The sequence below is a fragment of the Arachis stenosperma genome, chromosome 7 (genome assembly GCF_014773155.1).
Source record: "Arachis stenosperma cultivar V10309 chromosome 7, arast.V10309.gnm1.PFL2, whole genome shotgun sequence".
In the NCBI taxonomy this organism is placed as follows: Eukaryota; Viridiplantae; Streptophyta; class Magnoliopsida; order Fabales; family Fabaceae; genus Arachis; species Arachis stenosperma.
The window spans coordinates 82,683,564-82,703,119 of record NC_080383.1 but is presented as its reverse complement, the minus strand read 5'-3'; the positions used below and the strand labels follow the sequence as shown (position 1 = coordinate 82,703,119).

The following is a 19,556-nucleotide window of genomic DNA, read 5'->3' as shown; positions in this document are numbered from 1 at the left end:
AACTACTGCTTGCTCAAAGCAACAATCTCCATGGGATCGACCCTCACTCACCTGAAGTATTACTTGAATGACCCGGTATACTTGCCGGTCTATTTGTGCGAATTTTGCGGAGCTAATTTCATGCACCAAGTTTTTGGTGCCGTTGTTGGGAATTGTTTAGATTTGACAAACTATCAAATTATCTTGTTGCTTAGATTAGGTACTTTTTAAGTTTTTATTGCTTGTTTAATTATGTTTCTTAATTTCTTTTTAGAAAACTTTTCAAAAACTCTTCAAAACCTTTTCTTTTCTTTAGTTATCTTTTTCCTTTGTTTGAATCTTGTGTCAATCTTTAAGTTTGGTGTCTTTTTGATATTTCTCTGTTTTTCTTTCCTTAGTTTTTCGAAAATTATTCCTTATTTTCTTTCTTGATGTTCAAACTATTCTTGTTATTTCTCTTGTTTGATTGCAAATTTTTTTAGTTTGGTATCTCTTTGTGTTATTCTTTTCTTAAATTTTCGAAAAGTGTTCTTGAGTGTTCTTCATTGTGATCAAATTATTCTTCGTATTTTTCTTAATTTCATCTTAAAAATTTTAAGTTTGGTATCTTTTAGTGTTTTTTTTTTGTCAAAATCTCAAAAATTTTGTCTTTAAATTCCAAAAAAATTTAAGTTGGTGTGTTTTAGTGTTTATCTTTTTAATTTTTCAAATTTCAAAAATTCAAAATTCAAATTTTTTGTTATCTTTTCAAATCTTTATCTTATCTTTTTTTAAATTCAAAATCTTATCTTATCTTAATTCAAATTCAATTTTCAAATTTTAAAATAAAATCTTTTCAAATCTTTCAAATTTTATCTGTCTTTATTTGACTTCCTCTTTCCAACTTTAAATTTTTAAAATCAAATCTTATCTTATCTTCAAATCTTTTTCAAAATTCAAATTTCAAATCTTATCTTTTCAAATTTGATTTTCAAAATCTTTAAATTTTAAATCTTATCATATTTTAAATTCAAATTTTAAAATTTAAATATTTCAAATCTTTATCTTATCTTGAATTAATTTCAAATTTCAAAATCAATTCTTTTTTAAAAATTCAAAATAAAAAATTTTCAAAATCAAATCTTTTTCAAAAATTTTTCAAATCTTATCTTATCTTGTTGACTTATTCTTTCAAATCTTAATCTTTCTTTGACTTTTTTTAAATTCAAATTTCAAATTTCAAAAATTTAATTTTCAAAATCAAATCTTTTACTTTACCTTCAAATCTTGTTGATAAGTTATTTACTTATCTTATCTTATTCTCTTTTCTACTCTTCTTTCTCTTTCCTCTTTTTCAAAACTTCTTAACTAATTTCTCTCTCTTCTTTTTCAAATATTCTTACCTCTTTCTCTCTCTTTTCTATTTTCGAAAATCATCTACTTCTTTCTCTCTCTTTTATTTTTCAAAAACCACCTTTAAAATTGTCAAATCTTTTTAATTAATTAGTTATCTTAAATTTTCTTTTATTTTTCTTTCTTCTTTTCAAAATTAACAATTAAATAAAATAAAAACAAAAAATATTTTAATTTCCTTTTGTTTTTAATTTCAAAAATTTGAATTTCATCTCTCTCCCTCTACCTCCATTCTTCTTGTCTTCTCAAGACATCTTACTGGAAGTGCTTTATATTCTGATATAGAGACACACTTCTTCCTATTTTCTTATTTCTTCACTGAGTGTACAGGAACAGGAAGAGTTCACCATGAACCTCAATGGGAATAAACAGTTCAGAAGAATTTTGGGGTCTTATATAGCCCCCACTCCTGACTTCTATTAATGTAGCATTAGCATACCTCCTATTGGAGTAGATAACTTTAAGCTTAACCCACAGTTAATAATTTTAGTGCAGTAAAACTGCCAGTTTTATGGACTTCCACAAGAAGAGCCCATAGAATTCCTTGCAGAATTCCTGCAATTAGCTGACACAGTATAAACTGAAGGAGTAGACCAGAATGTCTACAGATTGATGCTTTTTTCTTTTGCTGTTAAAGATCAAGCAAAGAGGTAGTTAGACAACCAACCCAAGTCTAGCTTTTAAATTCTTTCCATATCTTTTAAATTCTTTTAAATTCCTTATAATTTTATTTTCTTTGCAAATTTACTTGTTCTTGTAAATTTACTTTCTTTGCTAAGTTGTTGCTTTCTTTATTTTCCTTTATGTTTACGTATTGTTTTTAAATTCAAAGTCCTTCAATTTTATCGAAGGAAAGTTATTTTCTTTTTCTTTTCACATTTTTCTTTGTTATTTTAACTAATTAAAAGAACCTTTGATACATTTTTAAAAACTGGTACTTATAAGAGAAATAAATCTCACTCTCAAATCATTATCGAACCATCTAGATTTGTTAAAAGTCTATAAAACAGCGTGTAAATGAATTATAGACAATTTTAATTTGTTTACACGATAAATAAAATATATAAAAAAATAAAAATTAATAAATATACTATAAATTACTTGTATTCGTGGATAAAATATTTAAATTATTTATTTAAAAAAATATCTCAAAATATATGTATTTATTTAAATAAAGTAACTTATGTTGTATATACTCAATAATGAGTCTTTTTTTCTTCCTTATTTCTAAACATGCCATGTATACTTTTTAAAAAATATAAGTATATTAATTATTAATATTATTCAACTTATCCATAATGATGTGACATAAAAAACTGTTTAATAATATTTATTTTCATATTTATTAAAAAATAATATAAATAAATACGAACACCATGCATGTATTCAGATTCAACAAGGGCACATTTATATACAGCCAAATACATTTATTTGAGTTATTTCAGATCTTTCAATTTTTTTTAATAATTAAAAAAATAAAATATAATTTTTTATCATTAATTTTATAAATAAAACCAAAAATAAATATAAAAAAATAATAAAAAATTAGAAATTAAATTTTATACTCTCAAATGTTTTTAATAATAAAAAAAAAATCATTCCCATTTCAATCCCACTTATCAAACTTAACACTGTAAACGCACAAAGTTCTAAAAGTAGTACATAACGGTTGCTTAACATATAGTCATATACTATTGTATTTGCTAAGCCACCTTTTTATTTTTCCGAATATATTAAGGTACTAACTTAATTTAATATAAATTCGAATATTCAAATGTAACTGAATTTGAAGTTATTCAAAAGCCATGAATCTTGATCTGATCCTTCATAACAAGACCAGCCTGAACCAGCAATTGGGAAACGTTCTTGCGATGGTCACCTTGAAGCTGGATTATCTTGCCATGCTCCTTGTCTTGAACCACGTTGCCATTGCAACATAACTCTTTCTTGAGATCTTTGAGTATCTTCTCTAAGCCCAATTCTTTCAAGCCTTGCACTGTGGTCAGTTTCTTCTTCCCATTCCTCTGCTGGATGCGGATATGGATATATTCCTTTGCCCCTACGCCACCCAATTCTTTGGCCTCAGTGAATGGATCGAAATGGGTTGCGATCTCGATTTCCGAACCGATCATGTATTTTGGTTGTCGAGAGATAATTGGTAACACTGACTTTATATATAAGAAACTGCAAAGTAAAAGGATCTTACAAGTTTTACCATTCTAGATATAAATTAAAGAAGTAAAAATTATAAAATAATTTAATAATATATTTTATTTTATACTTTTAAATATTAATAATAAACTGATAATTAAAAATATAATAAATTCTGATGATTTTTTAATATTTTTTAATTATATAATAAAAATAAAACGGACACTTTCTTATCAAATGTCTAAATAATTTTTTTTCTTTTTTTCTTAAATTAACCTTGTATTCTTAAAATTTGTATGCTCTTTTTTTCAGAACTAAATAACATATATTTTAATTTGTTGCACTAAATTACTCTTTCAAAATCATTATAATTATATCTATAAAGACAAGAGAGTGTCATTTAGAAATATTACTAAAAATAGATTGTCATTTTCTGGAAAAAAAATTTAAATTTACTAACAATAATCCAACTTTTTCTTTTCTTATATTAGATTATTAGGCGTGAAATCTCCAACAATTAACTAAATTATGTATTATATATGAATCTCGTTAGAATGTCAATTGAATATTTGTATAGTATAATGAGTTATTTATTTAGCTTAATATGAATTAAAAAATAAATATTAAAGATAAAATATTACTAACTTTTTAAACACAATACACTCATACTATCTAAAATAACCATTCGGATACCAGGAATAATAAACATTTGATATCCTACTGAATCGAACATCCCAAAATCTTTATTATACACATTGTACAGATACTCTATTAATTCCCTATACTTTCTCTTTATATATTACTATAGATATTTACAAAACGTCACTTATCTTTTATGTTTTAATAATTAAAATAATATTTTTTATTATAAAACATCAATTTTTTACCATTAAAAAAAATATTAAAAAACGTCATCACCATAATAATATAAAATACTAAGATAATCAAATATTTCGTAGTTTATATTAAAATTATCTATATATAAAAATTTTAGCCAGAATCATCCATCCAATCTAAAAGGTAGAAAAATTGCACAAATAAATCAAGAAAACGTACATATTATGTAGGAGGAGAGAGAGACCAGGTACGCTCGAGAGAACTGATGAAGCTTTTTCAAGAATAATGGAAAACGGAAGGGGTTATAATATGTGCTCTTTCGTTTGTTGCAGAATCTAGGGATGGAGTTTGTGCCATTATATAGTGTGGAGACTTGAGTGGGCCGCAAGTTTTTTCTGGACAGCTCAGCATAATAGCGTGTGAAAAATAATAGATATTTTTTTATAAATATAGAAACAATATTTATTAAAACAGAAACAATATTTTGCAATTTTGGTAGTTGTATTTTAACGTGTTTCTAACAAGAAAAAATATCTTAATATATCTCACGTATTCTCAATTTCTCAAGTAACTTAACGGTATTTATATACGATGACAATAAGTGACAATTAGCATTATTATTATCTTGATCTTGATATAAAAATGGTAAATATAAATTAATTAATACTAATTTATTTTTAATTAAAAGTGTATGCAAACTTCTTTTTACAAACTTCAATTTAAATATATATTATATTAAAAATAATTATCAACAAATATATCCGACAGTCAAATCGTCAATAAATACATGATGTAATTTTATTAGCGACAAATAATACAAAACGAATTATAATACATTAAAAATATTAAATTTAAAAAATATGTTAGTGATAACTTGGTCGTCGATAATAGAATTTGTTCAGAATTCGATCCAAGAGTTCTTCAAATGGCTGAATCATGACTCGATTTTTTGAGATCAGACCCTCATCACGGCCCAATTAGGTTAAGAGATTTTAAATTTCTAACTAATATTTAAATTCAAATACTTCCTTTATCTTAGCAAACAAGATAAGATAATAATATAAACTATAGAAAAATTCTTAAGTGTAGTGATACATTGATGTTTAAGTGATTTTTAACCGTTAATCTTAATTATAAAAAATATATATATATAAATATAATATATAATTAAAATCAACGGTTAAAATTTATTAAAACACCGGTGTAATGGTATACTTAAAAGCTTTCCCAAATTATATAAAGGGAGCTAAGCTCCCTCAAGTACGTCACACACTTTTAACCTTCACCTATATCTCTCAAATCCATTCTGATTTAAACATTAGAGTATCTTTGCAGGTGCCACTCCCGCCATCTAAACGTCTCATCACGTCATTACCAATACCAGCAAATTTCCGATACCAACAGTTTTGTAAAGAATTTATATTCTATATTTATTAAATTTATTATCGACAATTTAGTCATTGATAAAATTAATTAATTAAAAATAATTTTTAAAGTTAAAAATATTTTACCAACACATAAGTAGTAGCTAACGACATTTAAATTTTAATATTTTTATTATTAGTAAAAGTATATTATTGACAGTTTTTTTTATATAAAAAATAGAGAGATTCGAACTCGTAACCTTTTAAATAAGTATGGATATTATCGATAGCTTGTCGTCAATAAAATAAAAAAATGAGTTTTAATTTTTCATCCACATTATATGTACTCACAGCATAACTCGTCGGTAATTCTAATTTTATAAAATAAACACAGCATTTTGGCTTGTCAATAATGTCTAAAATTAAAACGTTAAATTTACTTGTTCTTGTAAATTTACTTTCTTTCCTAAGTTGTTGCTTTCTTTGTTTTCCTTTATGTTTACATATTGTTTTTAAATTCAAAGTCCTTTGATTTTATCGAAGAAAAGTTATTTTCTTTTTTTTTCACATTTTTCTTTGTTATTTTAACTAGTTAAAAGAATCTTTGATGCATTTTCGAAAATTGGTACTTATAAGAGAAGTAAATCTCACTCTCAGATCGTTATCGAACCACTTAAATTTGTTAAAAATCTATAAAACAGTGTGTAAACGAGTTATAGACAATTTTAATTCGTTTACACGGTAAATAAAATATATAAAAAAATAAAAATTAATAAATATACTACAAATTACTTGTATTCGTGGATAAAATATTTAAATTATTTATTTAAAAAAATATCCCAAAATATATGTGTTACGGTAGGTAACCGGAGATTAGTCCAATGGATGGCGTTTGGCGGCCCAAGTGAGTGATGGAGGAGGACTCCAGGTGGGTCCGCAACTCGGGAGGCTCCGCCCGACTTGTGCTCGCGTGTGAATGGGGGGTGGTACCTGCAAAGACACTCCGATGCCTAAGTTAGCAAGGGTGTAAGAAGGTCTTAGAGAGTATTGGACTTAGGGATACCTGAGGGGATGTCAGTGTATTTATAGAGGTGAGCCAATAACCACCGTTGGTGTAGTGCCGTATCTTTAGGGTGGTAACCGTCCCCATTATCTTGGGAAGGTTAAGATATGGCTTCATGAGGCGGTTAGAGAGATTTTAGGGGCGGTTACTCATTTGAATGAGTATTTATCTGCCAGCGGATCTCACATCCGACCTCTTCATACCAAGTCGTGGTTGACACCGACTTCTTATGTGAAAGTCGGTGTTTTGTAAGGCTTATCCTGTTGGATTAGGCCTTTCGGTTGGTCCTGGGCCCTTATCATTGGGCCAGGGTATGAACAGTGCCCCTACTTGAGCCCAAATTTTCTTTAAAGTTTGGGTTCAAGTATTCAACTCGGGCTCGTAGTCGACTTGTTTGAGAGAATACGGATCTTGGAAACCGACGTGATTTTCGCGACCTTTGATTTCTGACAGTTACGTCAATTCAAGCGTCGTGTCCGTTGAGGGATCATTTAGGGATTGAGGGCTTTGGTAACGGTGCAGTCTCATTAATGACTGCCTCGCTTTTTACCATTATGCCCCTTATCCTTTTTTATAAATTCTTTCCCTCTCTTTCCATTTTCCGTTTCTGTAATCTTTCGAACTTTTCCTTATCTTGTTCGTACTGCATCCTTGCATTCGAAGACTTCTGTTCTTCTCCAACCTCCATTTTCGGATAAAGGTTAGTTTTGATTTATTCATGCCATGCTTTATGTTTGCATGTTTTGCGATTTGCATGTTTTGCGAGTAGGTAGGTTGACCCGTAGATTCTGGTTTCGAATCTCTCTTCTTTAGTGGCCGTATTTTTTGATTTTCTTTTTCTTTTTCCTTTTTGTAGGTTTTCTGCCACTTTCTTTTTTATAAAAAATGGTCTCTGTAGACATTCTTTCTCAGTGGGTTGACGATACGGTCCTTGGGGAGGAACCGTTGGTTGACGCTGAGTTCATCACCCACCTTCGTACTCATTACAGGCTCTGTACTTCGGACGAGGACGAGCCCAAATATGAGCTGATAATCCCGGGTCTTGAAGACCGGGTCTGTTTTGGGAGAGCTAATGAGGCGGCCCCTCATTTTTTCTTCATGTATGAATGTATGATCACCCGTTTGGGTGTTTTTCTTCCTTTCTCTGATTTCGAGGTATCTGTTTTGCACCACTGTAAGGTTGCCCCTACTCAACTCCACCCTAATTCATGGGGTTTTTTGAAGATTTACCAGTTTATAAGCCATGCTCTGGACTTTCCGACTTCCTTGAGAATCTTCTTCTATCTTTTCCATATGACTAAGCCCTTTAGTGGGCTAAACAACAGACAACAATGGGTATCCTTCCGAGCTATTCAAGGTCGGAGGATTTTCACCCTTTTCGACGAGTCTTTCCACGACTTCAAAAATTTCTTCTTCAAGGTCCAAGCCGTAGAGGGTCACCACCCCTTTTTTCTGGACGAGCATTCCTCCCCTCGCTTTCCCCTTTATTGGCTGCCGGCCACCCCTTGTGAAAAGATCGGTCTAGATGACCTAGACGAGGTGGAGGCGGCCATTGTGGGGTTTTTCCGAGAAGCATGGGGGAGGGCCCCATACTTGGATACGAGGAAAATCCTCCAGGGGACGTCGGTATTTGTTCAATCTTGCATAGGTAGTGCATGCATTTCTTGTTTCCGAGTTGCATTTTACCGACTTGTATTTTACCGACTTGTATTTTACCGACTTGTGACTTGGTTGTTTCTTTTGTAGACATGGCAAAGAAAAATGCTCAAGAGTCCTACCAGCGGGTGCAGGACGCCAAGGCAAAGTCCCGGGCCAGGTCCGGGGGCTCCAAGGCGGTCGTCTCTCCTCCTCCTCCTCCTCCTAGAAATGTGGGTACTCCCCCTCAACCTCTTATCATCTCTTCCTCCTCAAGTTTGACTCGACTACTCCCTTCTGTCCCATTACTTTCCGAGCCAGAGAAGAAGAAGCACAAGACTTCAGAGTCTGGCCCTTCTTGGGAAGGTGGGGTTAAGGCGGATGCTTTTGCATTCGTTCGAAAGAACATCTATCCTCTCATAAACATGGATGATGTTTCTGTTCGGAAACACCTTGCCACTCTGGCCGAAGAAAGTTTTAGAACGGCGGGAGTTTGCGGCAAACTTTTGGACATGTTTGAGAAGACTCCTCTCAACTCCTTGGGGACTTCCTCAAAGGTTGAGGAGCTAGAGGAGAGGCTTCTTTTATTTGAAAAACATCAAAAGGAGTTGAAGGAGGAGATGGATAAGTTGAGGAAGGAGAGAGATGACCTCCGGGGGAAGGAGAGCCAGCTGCGAGCCCAATGCACTATGGAGGTAAACCTAAGGAAGGCAGCCCAGGAGAGTTACCAAAGCCTATTTAAAGATATGGTGGAGGTGAAGAAGGATTTGTTGAACTCTCGGAATGCCTATGCTGACTTGGAGGACTCCATCGCCGATGCCGCCGAGGAGTCTTGGAGAATTTTCCTGGAGCAGGTCAGGGTTATAGCCCCCGACTTGGATCTTTCTCCATTACATCCTGACAAAGTGGTGATTGATGGCGCCATCGTTGATCCTCCTGCTCCCGAGGTCCTTTCCGAGTCAGACCTAAAGACTCGGGGGCAGAGGATTATAGAGTCTCCTCCTCATTCCGCAGATCCACCGAGTTCTTCAACCTTTGCTCCGACTTCCTCTTTGGCTCCTCCTCCCGGTCCTGGTGATGTTCCTCCTGGTGGTGGTGATTCCTCTATTCCGTCCAAGAAGTGATTTTTTTATTTTTGTGGCTATATGGGGGCCCGGCCTGTGGGTCCCCCCTTTTTTAAACTTCTATTTATTTGCTGGTGGTTGTGAACAATTTGCTTCTGGCCTTTCAAGGCCGTAAACAAAATATTCTGTTTGTTGCCCTTTTTTGGATAAGGGTTTTAAACAAAATAAATGCCCTTTTTGGATAAGGGTTTTCTAATCGAAGTAGGTGCCCTTTTTTGGATAAGGGTTTAAGTTACTTTGCGCGTGCACATGCTTTTCTATTTTGAAATATGTTTGATCTTTTCGAAAAACCTTCTGCTATCTTGCATTATTTTTTCGAGCCTTTTTCGTGGAAAGGCTTGTATGCAAGCTTTAAACTTTTCAGGTTGTCATATCTCCTTTGTTATCCTTTATACTCGACTTTGCTTTAGTGAGTTTTTTATGACTTAGGTTATTTTTGCGATGCGTTTTTCTTCTACTCGGTGTTATACTCCGATCTGTGGATCAAAGTTTTCCAAGTTTCCCTACTCGGGATCTCTTTCCGACTTATGAGTCGGGTTGGTTCCCGAGCTTTTACGACCGACTTGTATAACCTCTTTACACCGACTTGTACCTCGTCGTTTTATCCTGACGACCATCTAGGTCGGTTCATGGGATTTTCACGCTTTATCGAGCTTAAGTCGGCGCGTTTCGTAGAAAGACTTAGAAAAATAAAGGAGGATATTATAAGAGATATTATGAATGAAAAAAGATCTTTATTAATCGGGAAGGTACCTTTTTGCTACTAAGGGTCTTGACAGTATATTTTTCCTTAGCCTCTACTATGATGCCTCGTTAAAAACCCCTCTCCAGAAAAAACCCTTTTTGGGAAAAAATCATGAAGCTGGGAAAAGAGTACATCAGGGAGTAGGGTTCGCTTCTAACTGTAGTACCTTTTCATATTACAAGCATGCCACGACCTTGGTAACTCAGTGCCATCCAGGTCGGTTACTTTATAATAACCTTTCCCTAATACTTCCTTGATTTTGTATGGCCCTTTCCAATTTGCGGCGAGCTTTCCATCTCCTGATTTGTTGACCCCAATGTCGTTTCTAATTAGGACCAGGTCATCTACGGCGAATGTTCTTCGAATGACTTTCTTGTTGTATCTGGTAGTCATCCTTTGCTTTAATGCCGCTTCTTTTATCTGGGCGTTCTCTCGGACTTCGGGGAGCAAGTCGAGCTCCTCTTTGTGCCCCTGTACATTTCCGACCTCATCATGGAGAATTACCCTTGGGCTTTGCTCACTGATTTCTATAGGAATCATGGCTTCTACGCCGTAGACTAGCCGGAAGGGTTTTTCTCCTGTGGCGGATTGGGGGGTCGTCCTATAAGCCCATAGCACTTGGGGGAGCTCGTCAGCCCAAGCTCCCTTTGCCTCCTGTAATCTCTTCTTTAGTCCTGCCAGTATGACTTTGTTGGCTGCCTCGGCTTGCCCGTTGGCTTGTGGGTGTTCTACCGAGGTGAATTGATGTTTGATTTTCATACTGGCTACAAAACCTCTGAAGGAGGCGTCGGTGAACTGGGTCCCATTATCTGTGGTGATGGAATAAGGTATTCCATACCTTGTGATAATGTTTTTGTAGAGGAACCTGCGACTTCTTTGAGCGGTGATAGTAGCTAGTGGTTCTGCTTCTACCCACTTTGTGAAGTAATCTATTCCCACGATCAAGTATTTGACTTGCCCTGGTGCTTGGGGAAAAGGACCTAACAAATCCATTCCCCATTTTGCGAAAGGCCAAGGGGAAGTTATACTGATAAGTTCTTCTGGGGGAGCCACGTGGAAATTTGCATGCATCTGACATGGTTGGCATTTTTTCACAAAGTCGGTTGCATCTTTCTGCAAGGTCGGCCAATAGAATCCTGCTCGGATCACTTTTCTGGCTAGTGACCTTGCTCCGAGGTGATTTCCGCAGATTCCACTATGTACTTCCTCCAACACCTCGGTGGTTCTTGAGGTCGGTACACACTTCAGCAATGGTGTTGATATCCCTCTTTTGTAAAGGACATTTCTCACCAATGTATAATGTTGTGCTTCCCTTCGGATCTTTTTAGCCTCTTTCTCCTCTTTGGGGAGGATGTCGAATTTTAGGTATTCGACTAGGGGATTCATCCATCCGAGATTTAGGCCGACTACCTCAAGTACCTTTTGTTGATCTTCTGTTTTTGATACCGAGGGCTCTTGGAGGGTTTCCTGGATCAGGCTTTTATTGTTCCCTCCGGGTTTGGTACTTGCTAACTTGGATAGGGCGTCAGCTCTGCTATTTAGATCCCGAGTTATGTGCTTGACCTCGGTTTCCGCAAAGTGCCCGAGGTGTTCCAAGGTTTTTTCCAAGTATTTCTTCATATTGGGGTCTTTTGCCTGATACTCTCCACTTATTTGGGAAGTCACCACTTGTGAGTCGCTGTAGATCATCACCTTTGTAGCGCCAACTTCTTCTGCTAACTTTAATCCGGCAATCAAGGCTTCATATTCTGCCTGATTGTTTGAAGCCGGAAATTCAAATTTTAAGGAGACCTCTATCTGGGTCCCTTTTTCATCTACCAATATTATGCCTGCGCCGCTCCCTGTCTTGTTGGAGGATCCGTCTACATAGAGTTCCCATGTGGTCGGTTTTTCCTCTTGTTCACCTGCGTATTCCGCGATGAAGTCGGCGAGGCATTGGGCTTTAATTGCAGTCCGAGTTTCGTATCTCAAATCGAACTCGGAGAGTTCTATCGCCCATTGAACCATTCTCCCTGCGACATCCGTCTTTTGGAGGATTTGCTTCATGGGTTGGTTTGTACGGACTTTTATTGTATGAGCCTGAAAGTAAGGTCGTAGCCTTCGTGAGGCTATCACTAAGGAATAAGCAAACTTCTCTAGTTTGTGGTACCTTAGCTCAGGGCCTTGTAGAACCTTACTGGTAAAGTAGACCGGGTGTTGACCGACCTCGTCTTCTGTGATCAGGGCTGATGAGACAGCCCTGTTTGCGACGGATAGGTATAGGACGAGGTCTTTTCCCGGTATTGGTCGGGTCAAGATAGGAGGTTGGCTTAAGAAATTTTTGAACTCTTGGAACGCCTCCTCACATTCCGGAGTCCATTCAAACTGGCATCCCTTCCTTAACAGGGAGAATAATGGAAGGGATTTTAGTGCCGATCCTGCCATAAATCTGGAGAGGGCTGCGAGTCGGCCATTGAGCTGTTGAACCTCTCTTAAACAAGTCGGGCTCTTCATTTCTAGGATGGCTCTGCACTTGTCGGGATTGGCCTCAATCCCTCTTTGTGTTAGCATGAAGCCTAGAAATTTCCCTGCTTCTACTGCAAAGGCGCATTTTGCGGGATTTAATCTCATCCCATGCAACCTTATAGTGTCGAAAACTTGTGAGAGGTCGGTTAAGAGGTCGACTTCTTGCTTGGTTTTTACTAACATGTCGTCGACGTATACCTCCATTAGGCTCCCTAGGTGGGGGGAAAACACTTTGTTCATCAGCCTTTGGTACGTAGCTCCTGCATTCTTCAATCCGAATGGCATGACCACGTAGCAGTAGTTGGCTTTTGGTGTGATGAACGATGTTTTCTCTTGATCGGGTTCATGCATCGGGATTTGGTTATATCCCGAGTAGGCGTCCATGAATGATAGGTATTGGTACCCTGAGCTGGAGTCTACAAGGGTATCAATACTTGGTAAGGGATAAGGGTCCTTAGGACAGGCCTTATTCAGGTCGGTATAGTCGACGCACATCCTCCATTTACCGTTTTGCTTTTTGACTAGCACTACATTGGCTAGCCATGTTGGGTATTTGACCTCTCTGATAAAGCCGGCTTCCAGGAGCGCCTGTACTTGCTCTTCTACTATGGAGGCCCTCTCTGAGCCGAGCTTGCGTCTTCTTTGCTGTACAGGTCGGGACCCTGGGTACACCGAGAGCCTGTGAGACATGAGCTCGGGGTCAATCCCGGGCATGTCGGAAGCCTTCCAGGCGAAGAGGTCGGAATTAGCTTTTAGGAGTTCACCCAACCTTTGTTTCAGGGTTTCCCCTAGATTGGCTCCTATGTAAGTCGTTTTCCCTTCCTCTTTACCGACTTGTATTTCCTCGGTTTTTCCACCCGGCTGGGGTCGTAGCTCTTCTCTTGTCCTTGTGCCGCCCAGCTCTATGGTGTGGACTTCTTTGCCCTTTCCTCTCAGATTTAGGCTTTCGTTATAGCACTTCCTTGCCAATTTTTGATCTCCTCTCACCGTTGCTATTCCTCCTGGAGTCGGGAATTTCATGCAGAGATGAGGAGTTGATACCACTGCTCCGAGTCGATTAAGGGTAGTCCTGCCAATTAGGGCATTGTAGGCTGACCCTTCATCGATGACTATGAAATCTATGTTCAAAGTCCTCGATTTTTCCCCTTTTCCGAAAGTTGTGTGAAGGGGCAAAAATTCCAGTGGTTTTATTGGCGTATCCCCCAACCCGTATAGGGTGTCGGGGTAAGCTCTCAACTCTTTTTCATCTAACCCTAGTTTGTCGAAGGTGGGCTTGAAAAGGATGTCCGCCGAGCTTCCTTGGTCTACTAGGGTTCTGTGGAGATGGGCGTTGGCTAGGATCATGGTTATCACCACGGGGTCATCATGCCCGGGGATTATCCCTTGCCCATCTTCTTTCGTGAATGAGATAGTGGGGAGGTCGGGTGTCTCATCCCCGACCTGATAGACTCTTTTGAGATGTCTCTTGCGAGAAGATTTGGTGATCCCCCCCCCCCCCGCAAATCCTCCTGAGATCATGTGGATATGTCTCTCCGGGGTTTGTGGTGGCGGATCTCTCCTGTCCATGTCATCCCGCTTTCTCTTTCCGTGGATGTCCGACCTCTCCATGAGATATCTGTCAAGCCGGCCTTCTCTAGCCAGCTTTTCTATCACATTTTTGAGGTCGTAACAGTCGTTGGTGGAGTGACCATATATTTTATGGTACTCACAATACTCGCTGCGACTTCCCCCTTTTTTGTTTTTAATAGGTCTTGGGGGTGGCAGCCTTTCAGTGTTGCAGATCTCTCTGTATACATCCACTATAGAAGTCTTTAGAGGAGTATAAGAGTGATACTTTCTGGGCCTTTCGAGACCGGGTTCTTCCTTCTTCCTGACTTCCCTTTCTCTTTCCCTAGAGGAGGAAGTAGGTCCAGGTCGTGAACTTAGGTCTCTTAATTTGGCATTCTCTTCCATGTTGATGTACTTCTCGGCCCTTTCTTGTACATCACTTAGAGAAACGGGGTGTCTTTTAGATATGGACTGTGAGAAGGGACCTTCTCTAAGTCCATTGACTAACCCCATTATTACTGCCTCCGTGGGCAGGTCTTGGATTTCTAAACATGCTTTATTGAACCTTTCCATATAGGCTCGTAGGGACTCTCCGACCTCCTGCTTTATCCCCAGGAGGCTCGGTGCATGTTTTACCTTGTCTTTTTGGATTGAGAACCTCATCAAGAATTTTCTTGAGAGGTCTTCAAAACTGGTGATGGATCTTGGGGGAAGGCTATCGAACCACTTCATCGCTGCTTTTGATAAAGTGGTCGGAAAAGCCTTGCATCTCGTAGCGTCGGAGGCATCAGCTAGATACATCCAACTTTTGAAGTTGCTAAGATGATGCTTTGGATCCGTGGTTCCATCATAGAGGTCCATATCAGGGCTTTTGAAGTTCCTTGGAACTTTTGCCCTCATTATGTCCTCGCTGAAGGGATCTTCTCCGCCCGGGAGTTGATCTTCTCCTTCATCGCGGGAGTTCTTGAGAGAGGATTCTAGCTGCAAGAGTTTTCTTTCTAACTCTTTTCGCCGCTCCATCTCTTCTTTAAGGTGCCTTTCGGTTTCCTTTTGTCTCTCCCGTTCTTGTTCCAATTGCTCCAGGCGGCTATGGACTAATCCCATTAGTTCAGCTACGTGAGCTGGTCCGCCTTTTTCTGATTCACGCCCATCTGAGGAATTTACCTTCGGATTCTTTACTCCGGAGGTACCCTCTCTGTGTTGATCATTGTCTTGATGTTGGGCTGTGTCTTCATTGTCATTGCCCATGTCTAGATTCTCTTGCTCAGAATCCGTTTCGACATGGCCTTCTTCATGGGATCTTTCTGCCATCGAGGGATGATCTCGCGGGTCCCCGGCAACGGCGCCAATGTTACGGTAGGTAACCGGAGATTAGTCCAATGGATGGCGTTTGGCGGCCCAAGTGAGTGATGGAGGAGGACTCCAGGTGGGTCCGCAACTCGGGAGGCTCCGCCCGACTTGTGCTCGCGTGTGAATGGGGGGTGGTACCTGCAAAGACACTCCGATGCCTAAGTTAGCAAGGGTGTAAGCAGGTCTTAGAGAGTATTGGACTTAGGGATACCTGAGGGGATGTCAGTGTATTTATAGAGGTGAGCCAATAACCACCGTTGGTGTAGTGCCGTATCTTTAGGGTGGTAACCGTCCCCATTATCTTGGGGAGGTTAAGATATGGCTTCATGAGGCGGTTAGAGAGATTTTAGGGGCGGTTACTCATTTGAATGAGTATTTATCTGCCAGCGGATCTCACATCCGACCTCTTCATACCAAGTCGTGGTTGACACCGACTTCTTATGTGAAAGTCGGTGTTTTGTAAAGCTTATCCTGTTGGATTAGGCCTTTCGGTTGGTCCTGGGCCCTTATCATTGGGCCAGGGTATGAACAATATGTATTTATTTAAATAAAATAACTTATGTTGTATATACTCAATAATGAGTTTTTTTTTCTTATTTATTTGTTCTAAACATGCCCTGCAAACTTTTTAAAAAATATAAGTATATTAATTATTAATATTATTCAACTTATCCATGATGATGTGACATAAAAAACTGTTTAATAATATTTATTTTCATATTTATTAAAAAATAATATAAATAAATACGAACACCATGCATGTATTCAGATTCAACAAGGACACATTCATATACAGCCAAATATGTTAAAAAAGAAAAGTATGTTACAGCTTTTTGAACGCTTCCATTTTAAGTTTGGCTAATTTTTCTATCTATAAACGCATAAGCAATTTTGATTACAAAACTACGATTATAAGAAGCAAGAATTTTTAGTTTCTGCGTTGCACTAACTAGCTTTTAGTCATTGACATTTAATCTTTATTTTTTTTTACCAACTTTATCCTCTATACATATTATTGTATTATTTATAGAATTCTTATTATTTCTCTTTACATGAGCTCTTTCTTCTATTATTTATTATTTATAACTTTTACTAATTTTTATTTGACATTATATATTTTTATAATGGTAATTTTTGTGCATTATATTTATTATTATCTTTTTATAATATAATTTATTGATCCCATTAGATAAAATAAATTAAACAAAAAAATTAACTATAAATAATAATAATAGTAAAAAATTATAGCGTACTAAAAAATACTAAAAATATATTATATAAAAACATATAAAAAAATAAAAAAATTAAATATATATAAAAAATAACATTATAATTTAATGTTATGTCATTTTTAGTAATTATTTATCTAAAAGTGATTTTAACTAATATTATCCAAACAATATTTATTTTATCAAAATCAATTTTAGTATAGAATTGTCAAATATAAATCATATTGACACAAACTGACTTCTACCCAAAATCAATCTTTTATTCAAACTCCAGTTTAACCAACCACAATCCAAACACACACTTAAACACTGTAAACGCACAAAGTTCTAAAAGTAGTACATAACGGCTGCTTAACATATACTATTGTATTTGTTAAGCCACCTTTTTATTTCTCCGAATATGTTAAGGTACTAACTTATTCGAATATTCAAATGTAACTGAATTTGAAGTTATTCAAAAGCCATGAATCTTGATCTGATCCTTCATAACAAGACCAGCCTGAACCAACAATTGGGAAACGCTCTTGCGATGGTCACCTTGAAGCTGGATTATCTTGCCATGCTCCTTGTCTTGAACCACATTGCCATTGCAACATAACTCTTTCTTGAGATCTTTGAGTATCTTCTCTAAGCCAAATTCTTTCAAGCCTTGCACTGTGGTCAGTTTCTTCTTCCCATTCCTCTGCTGGATGCGGATATGGATATATTCCTTTGCCCCTACGCCACCCAATTCTTTGGCCTCAGTGAATGGATCGAAGTGGGTTGGGATCTCGATTTCCAAACCGATCATGTATTTTGGTTGTCGAGAGATAATTGGTAACACTGACCTTATATATAAGAAACTGCAAAGTAAAACGATCTTACAAGTTTTACCATTTTAGATACAAATTAAAGAAGTAAAAATTATAAAATCGCTTTATTTTAAATACAGAAAAATGTTAAAGAGTCATTAGAGTTTATTATTTTTTTTATCATTATTTAGTTATTAAGTCAATTAGACCAATTCTTTTAATTTAATAATTTAATAATATATTTTATTTCATATTTTTAAATATTAATAGTAAACTGATAATTAAAAATATAATAAATTTTGATAATTTTTTAATATTTTTAATTATATATTAAAAATAAAACGGACACTTTCTTATAAAATGTCTAAATAATTTTTTTTCTCTTTTTCTAAAATTAATCTTGTATTCTTAAAATTTGTATGCTTTTTTTTCATAACTAAATAACATATATTTTAATTTGTTGCACTAAAATAGTCTTTCATAATCATTATAATTATATGTATAAAGACAAGAGAGTGTCATTTAGAAATATTACTAAAAATTAGATTGTCATTTTTTGAAAAAAAAAATCTAAATTTACTAACAATAATCGAACTTTTTCTTTTCTTATATTGGATTATTAGGTGTGAAATCTCCAACAATGAACCAAATTATGTATTATATATGAATCTCGCTAGAATGACTGTGCAATGTGAATAATGAGTTACTTATTTAGTTCAATATGAGTTAAAAAATGAACATTAAAAATAAAATACTATTAATTTTTCAAACACAATACATTCATACTATCTAGAATAATCATTCGGGTACCAGAAATAAGAAACATTTGATATCCTACTAAATGGAACATCCCAAAATTTTTATTATACAGATACTCCATTAACTCCCTATACTTTCTTATTATATATTACTATAGATATTTACAAAACGTCACTTATCTTTTATGTTTTAATAATTAAAATAATATTTTTTATTACAAAACATCAATTTTTTACAATTAAAAAAATATTAAAAAACGTCATCACCATAATAATATAAAAATACTGAGATAATCAAATATTTCGTAGTTTATATTAAAATTATCTATATATAAAAATTTTAGCCAGAATCATCCATCCAATCTAAAAGGTAGAAAAAATTGCACAAATAAATCAAGAAAACGTACATATTATGTAGGAGGAGAGAGAGACCAGGTACGCTCGAGAGAACTGATGAAGCTTTTTCAAGAATAATGGAAAACGGAAGGGGTTATAATATGTGCTCTTTCGTTTGTTGCAGAATCTAGCGATGGAGTTTGTGCCAATTATATAGTGTGGAGACTTGAGTGGGCCGCAAGTTTTTTCTGGACAGCTCAGCATAATAGTGTGTGTTTAAAATTTAATGTACGCGTCAGATCAGAAAAAACTTAATGTAGACGGGAAACAGTAATTGTGACGCTGTGAAAAATAATAGATATTTTTTATAAATATAGAAACAATATTTATTAAAACAGAAACAATATTTTGCAATTTTGGTAGTTGTATTTTAACGTGTTTCTAACAAGAAAAAATATCTTAATATATCTCACGTATTCTCAATTTCTCAAGTAACTTAACGTATTTACATACGATGATAATGATTAGTGGTGTGGTGGAGCTTAGTTCAGACAAGGGGGCCACGGCCCCCCAAGTTTTTTATAAAAAAATTAGTAGTACTTTTTCAAAAGATAAAAAATAATTCAATTGGTTTAAATACTTTACTATGACTTAAAGTACCTAATAAATTTAATAAGCAACACTCTTTCTACCTTTAAGTTTAAATATAAAAAATTAGATATTTTTATTTATTTAATTTAATATTATTT

At 35.6% G+C, this 19,556-nt stretch overlaps 2 protein-coding genes across 3 annotated transcripts; both read right to left on the bottom strand.

The window, feature by feature from the left end:
- Positions 1-2,906: 2,906 nt before the first annotated feature.
- On the bottom strand, positions 2,907-4,684 carry LOC130940465 (protein translation factor SUI1 homolog). Its single transcript, XM_057868594.1, has 2 exons — positions 4,579-4,684; positions 2,907-3,555 (listed from the first exon to the last, which is right to left on the bottom strand). Exon 2 carries the CDS (start codon positions 3,501-3,503, stop codon positions 3,168-3,170), a length of 336 nt encoding a protein of 111 aa, XP_057724577.1. The 5' UTR covers positions 3,504-3,555; positions 4,579-4,684; the 3' UTR covers positions 2,907-3,167.
- A 12,477-nt stretch (positions 4,685-17,161) lies between these two features.
- Positions 17,162-19,052, bottom strand: LOC130941265 (protein translation factor SUI1 homolog 2-like). 2 transcript variants are annotated; one of them, XM_057869699.1, is made up of 2 exons: positions 18,879-19,052; positions 17,162-17,764 (listed from the first exon to the last, which is right to left on the bottom strand). In XM_057869699.1, the coding sequence occupies exon 2, from the start codon at positions 17,710-17,712 to the stop codon at positions 17,377-17,379; it is 336 nt and encodes a 111-aa protein (XP_057725682.1). In that variant the 5' UTR covers positions 17,713-17,764; positions 18,879-19,052; the 3' UTR covers positions 17,162-17,376. The 2 variants fall into 2 exon arrangements, with proteins under 2 accessions (XP_057725682.1, XP_057725683.1); XM_057869700.1 differs by having other exon boundaries at positions 17,162-17,781; positions 18,879-18,977.
- Between the last annotated feature and the right edge of the window lie 504 nt (positions 19,053-19,556).

Bases quoted from the DNA above. Each gene is read 5' to 3' on its own strand.
- LOC130940465 (XM_057868594.1), bottom strand. From the start codon at position 3,503: ATGATCGGTTCGGAAATCGAGATCGCAACCCATTTCGATCCATTCACT.
- LOC130941265 (XM_057869699.1), bottom strand. From the start codon at position 17,712: ATGATCGGTTTGGAAATCGAGATCCCAACCCACTTCGATCCATTCACT.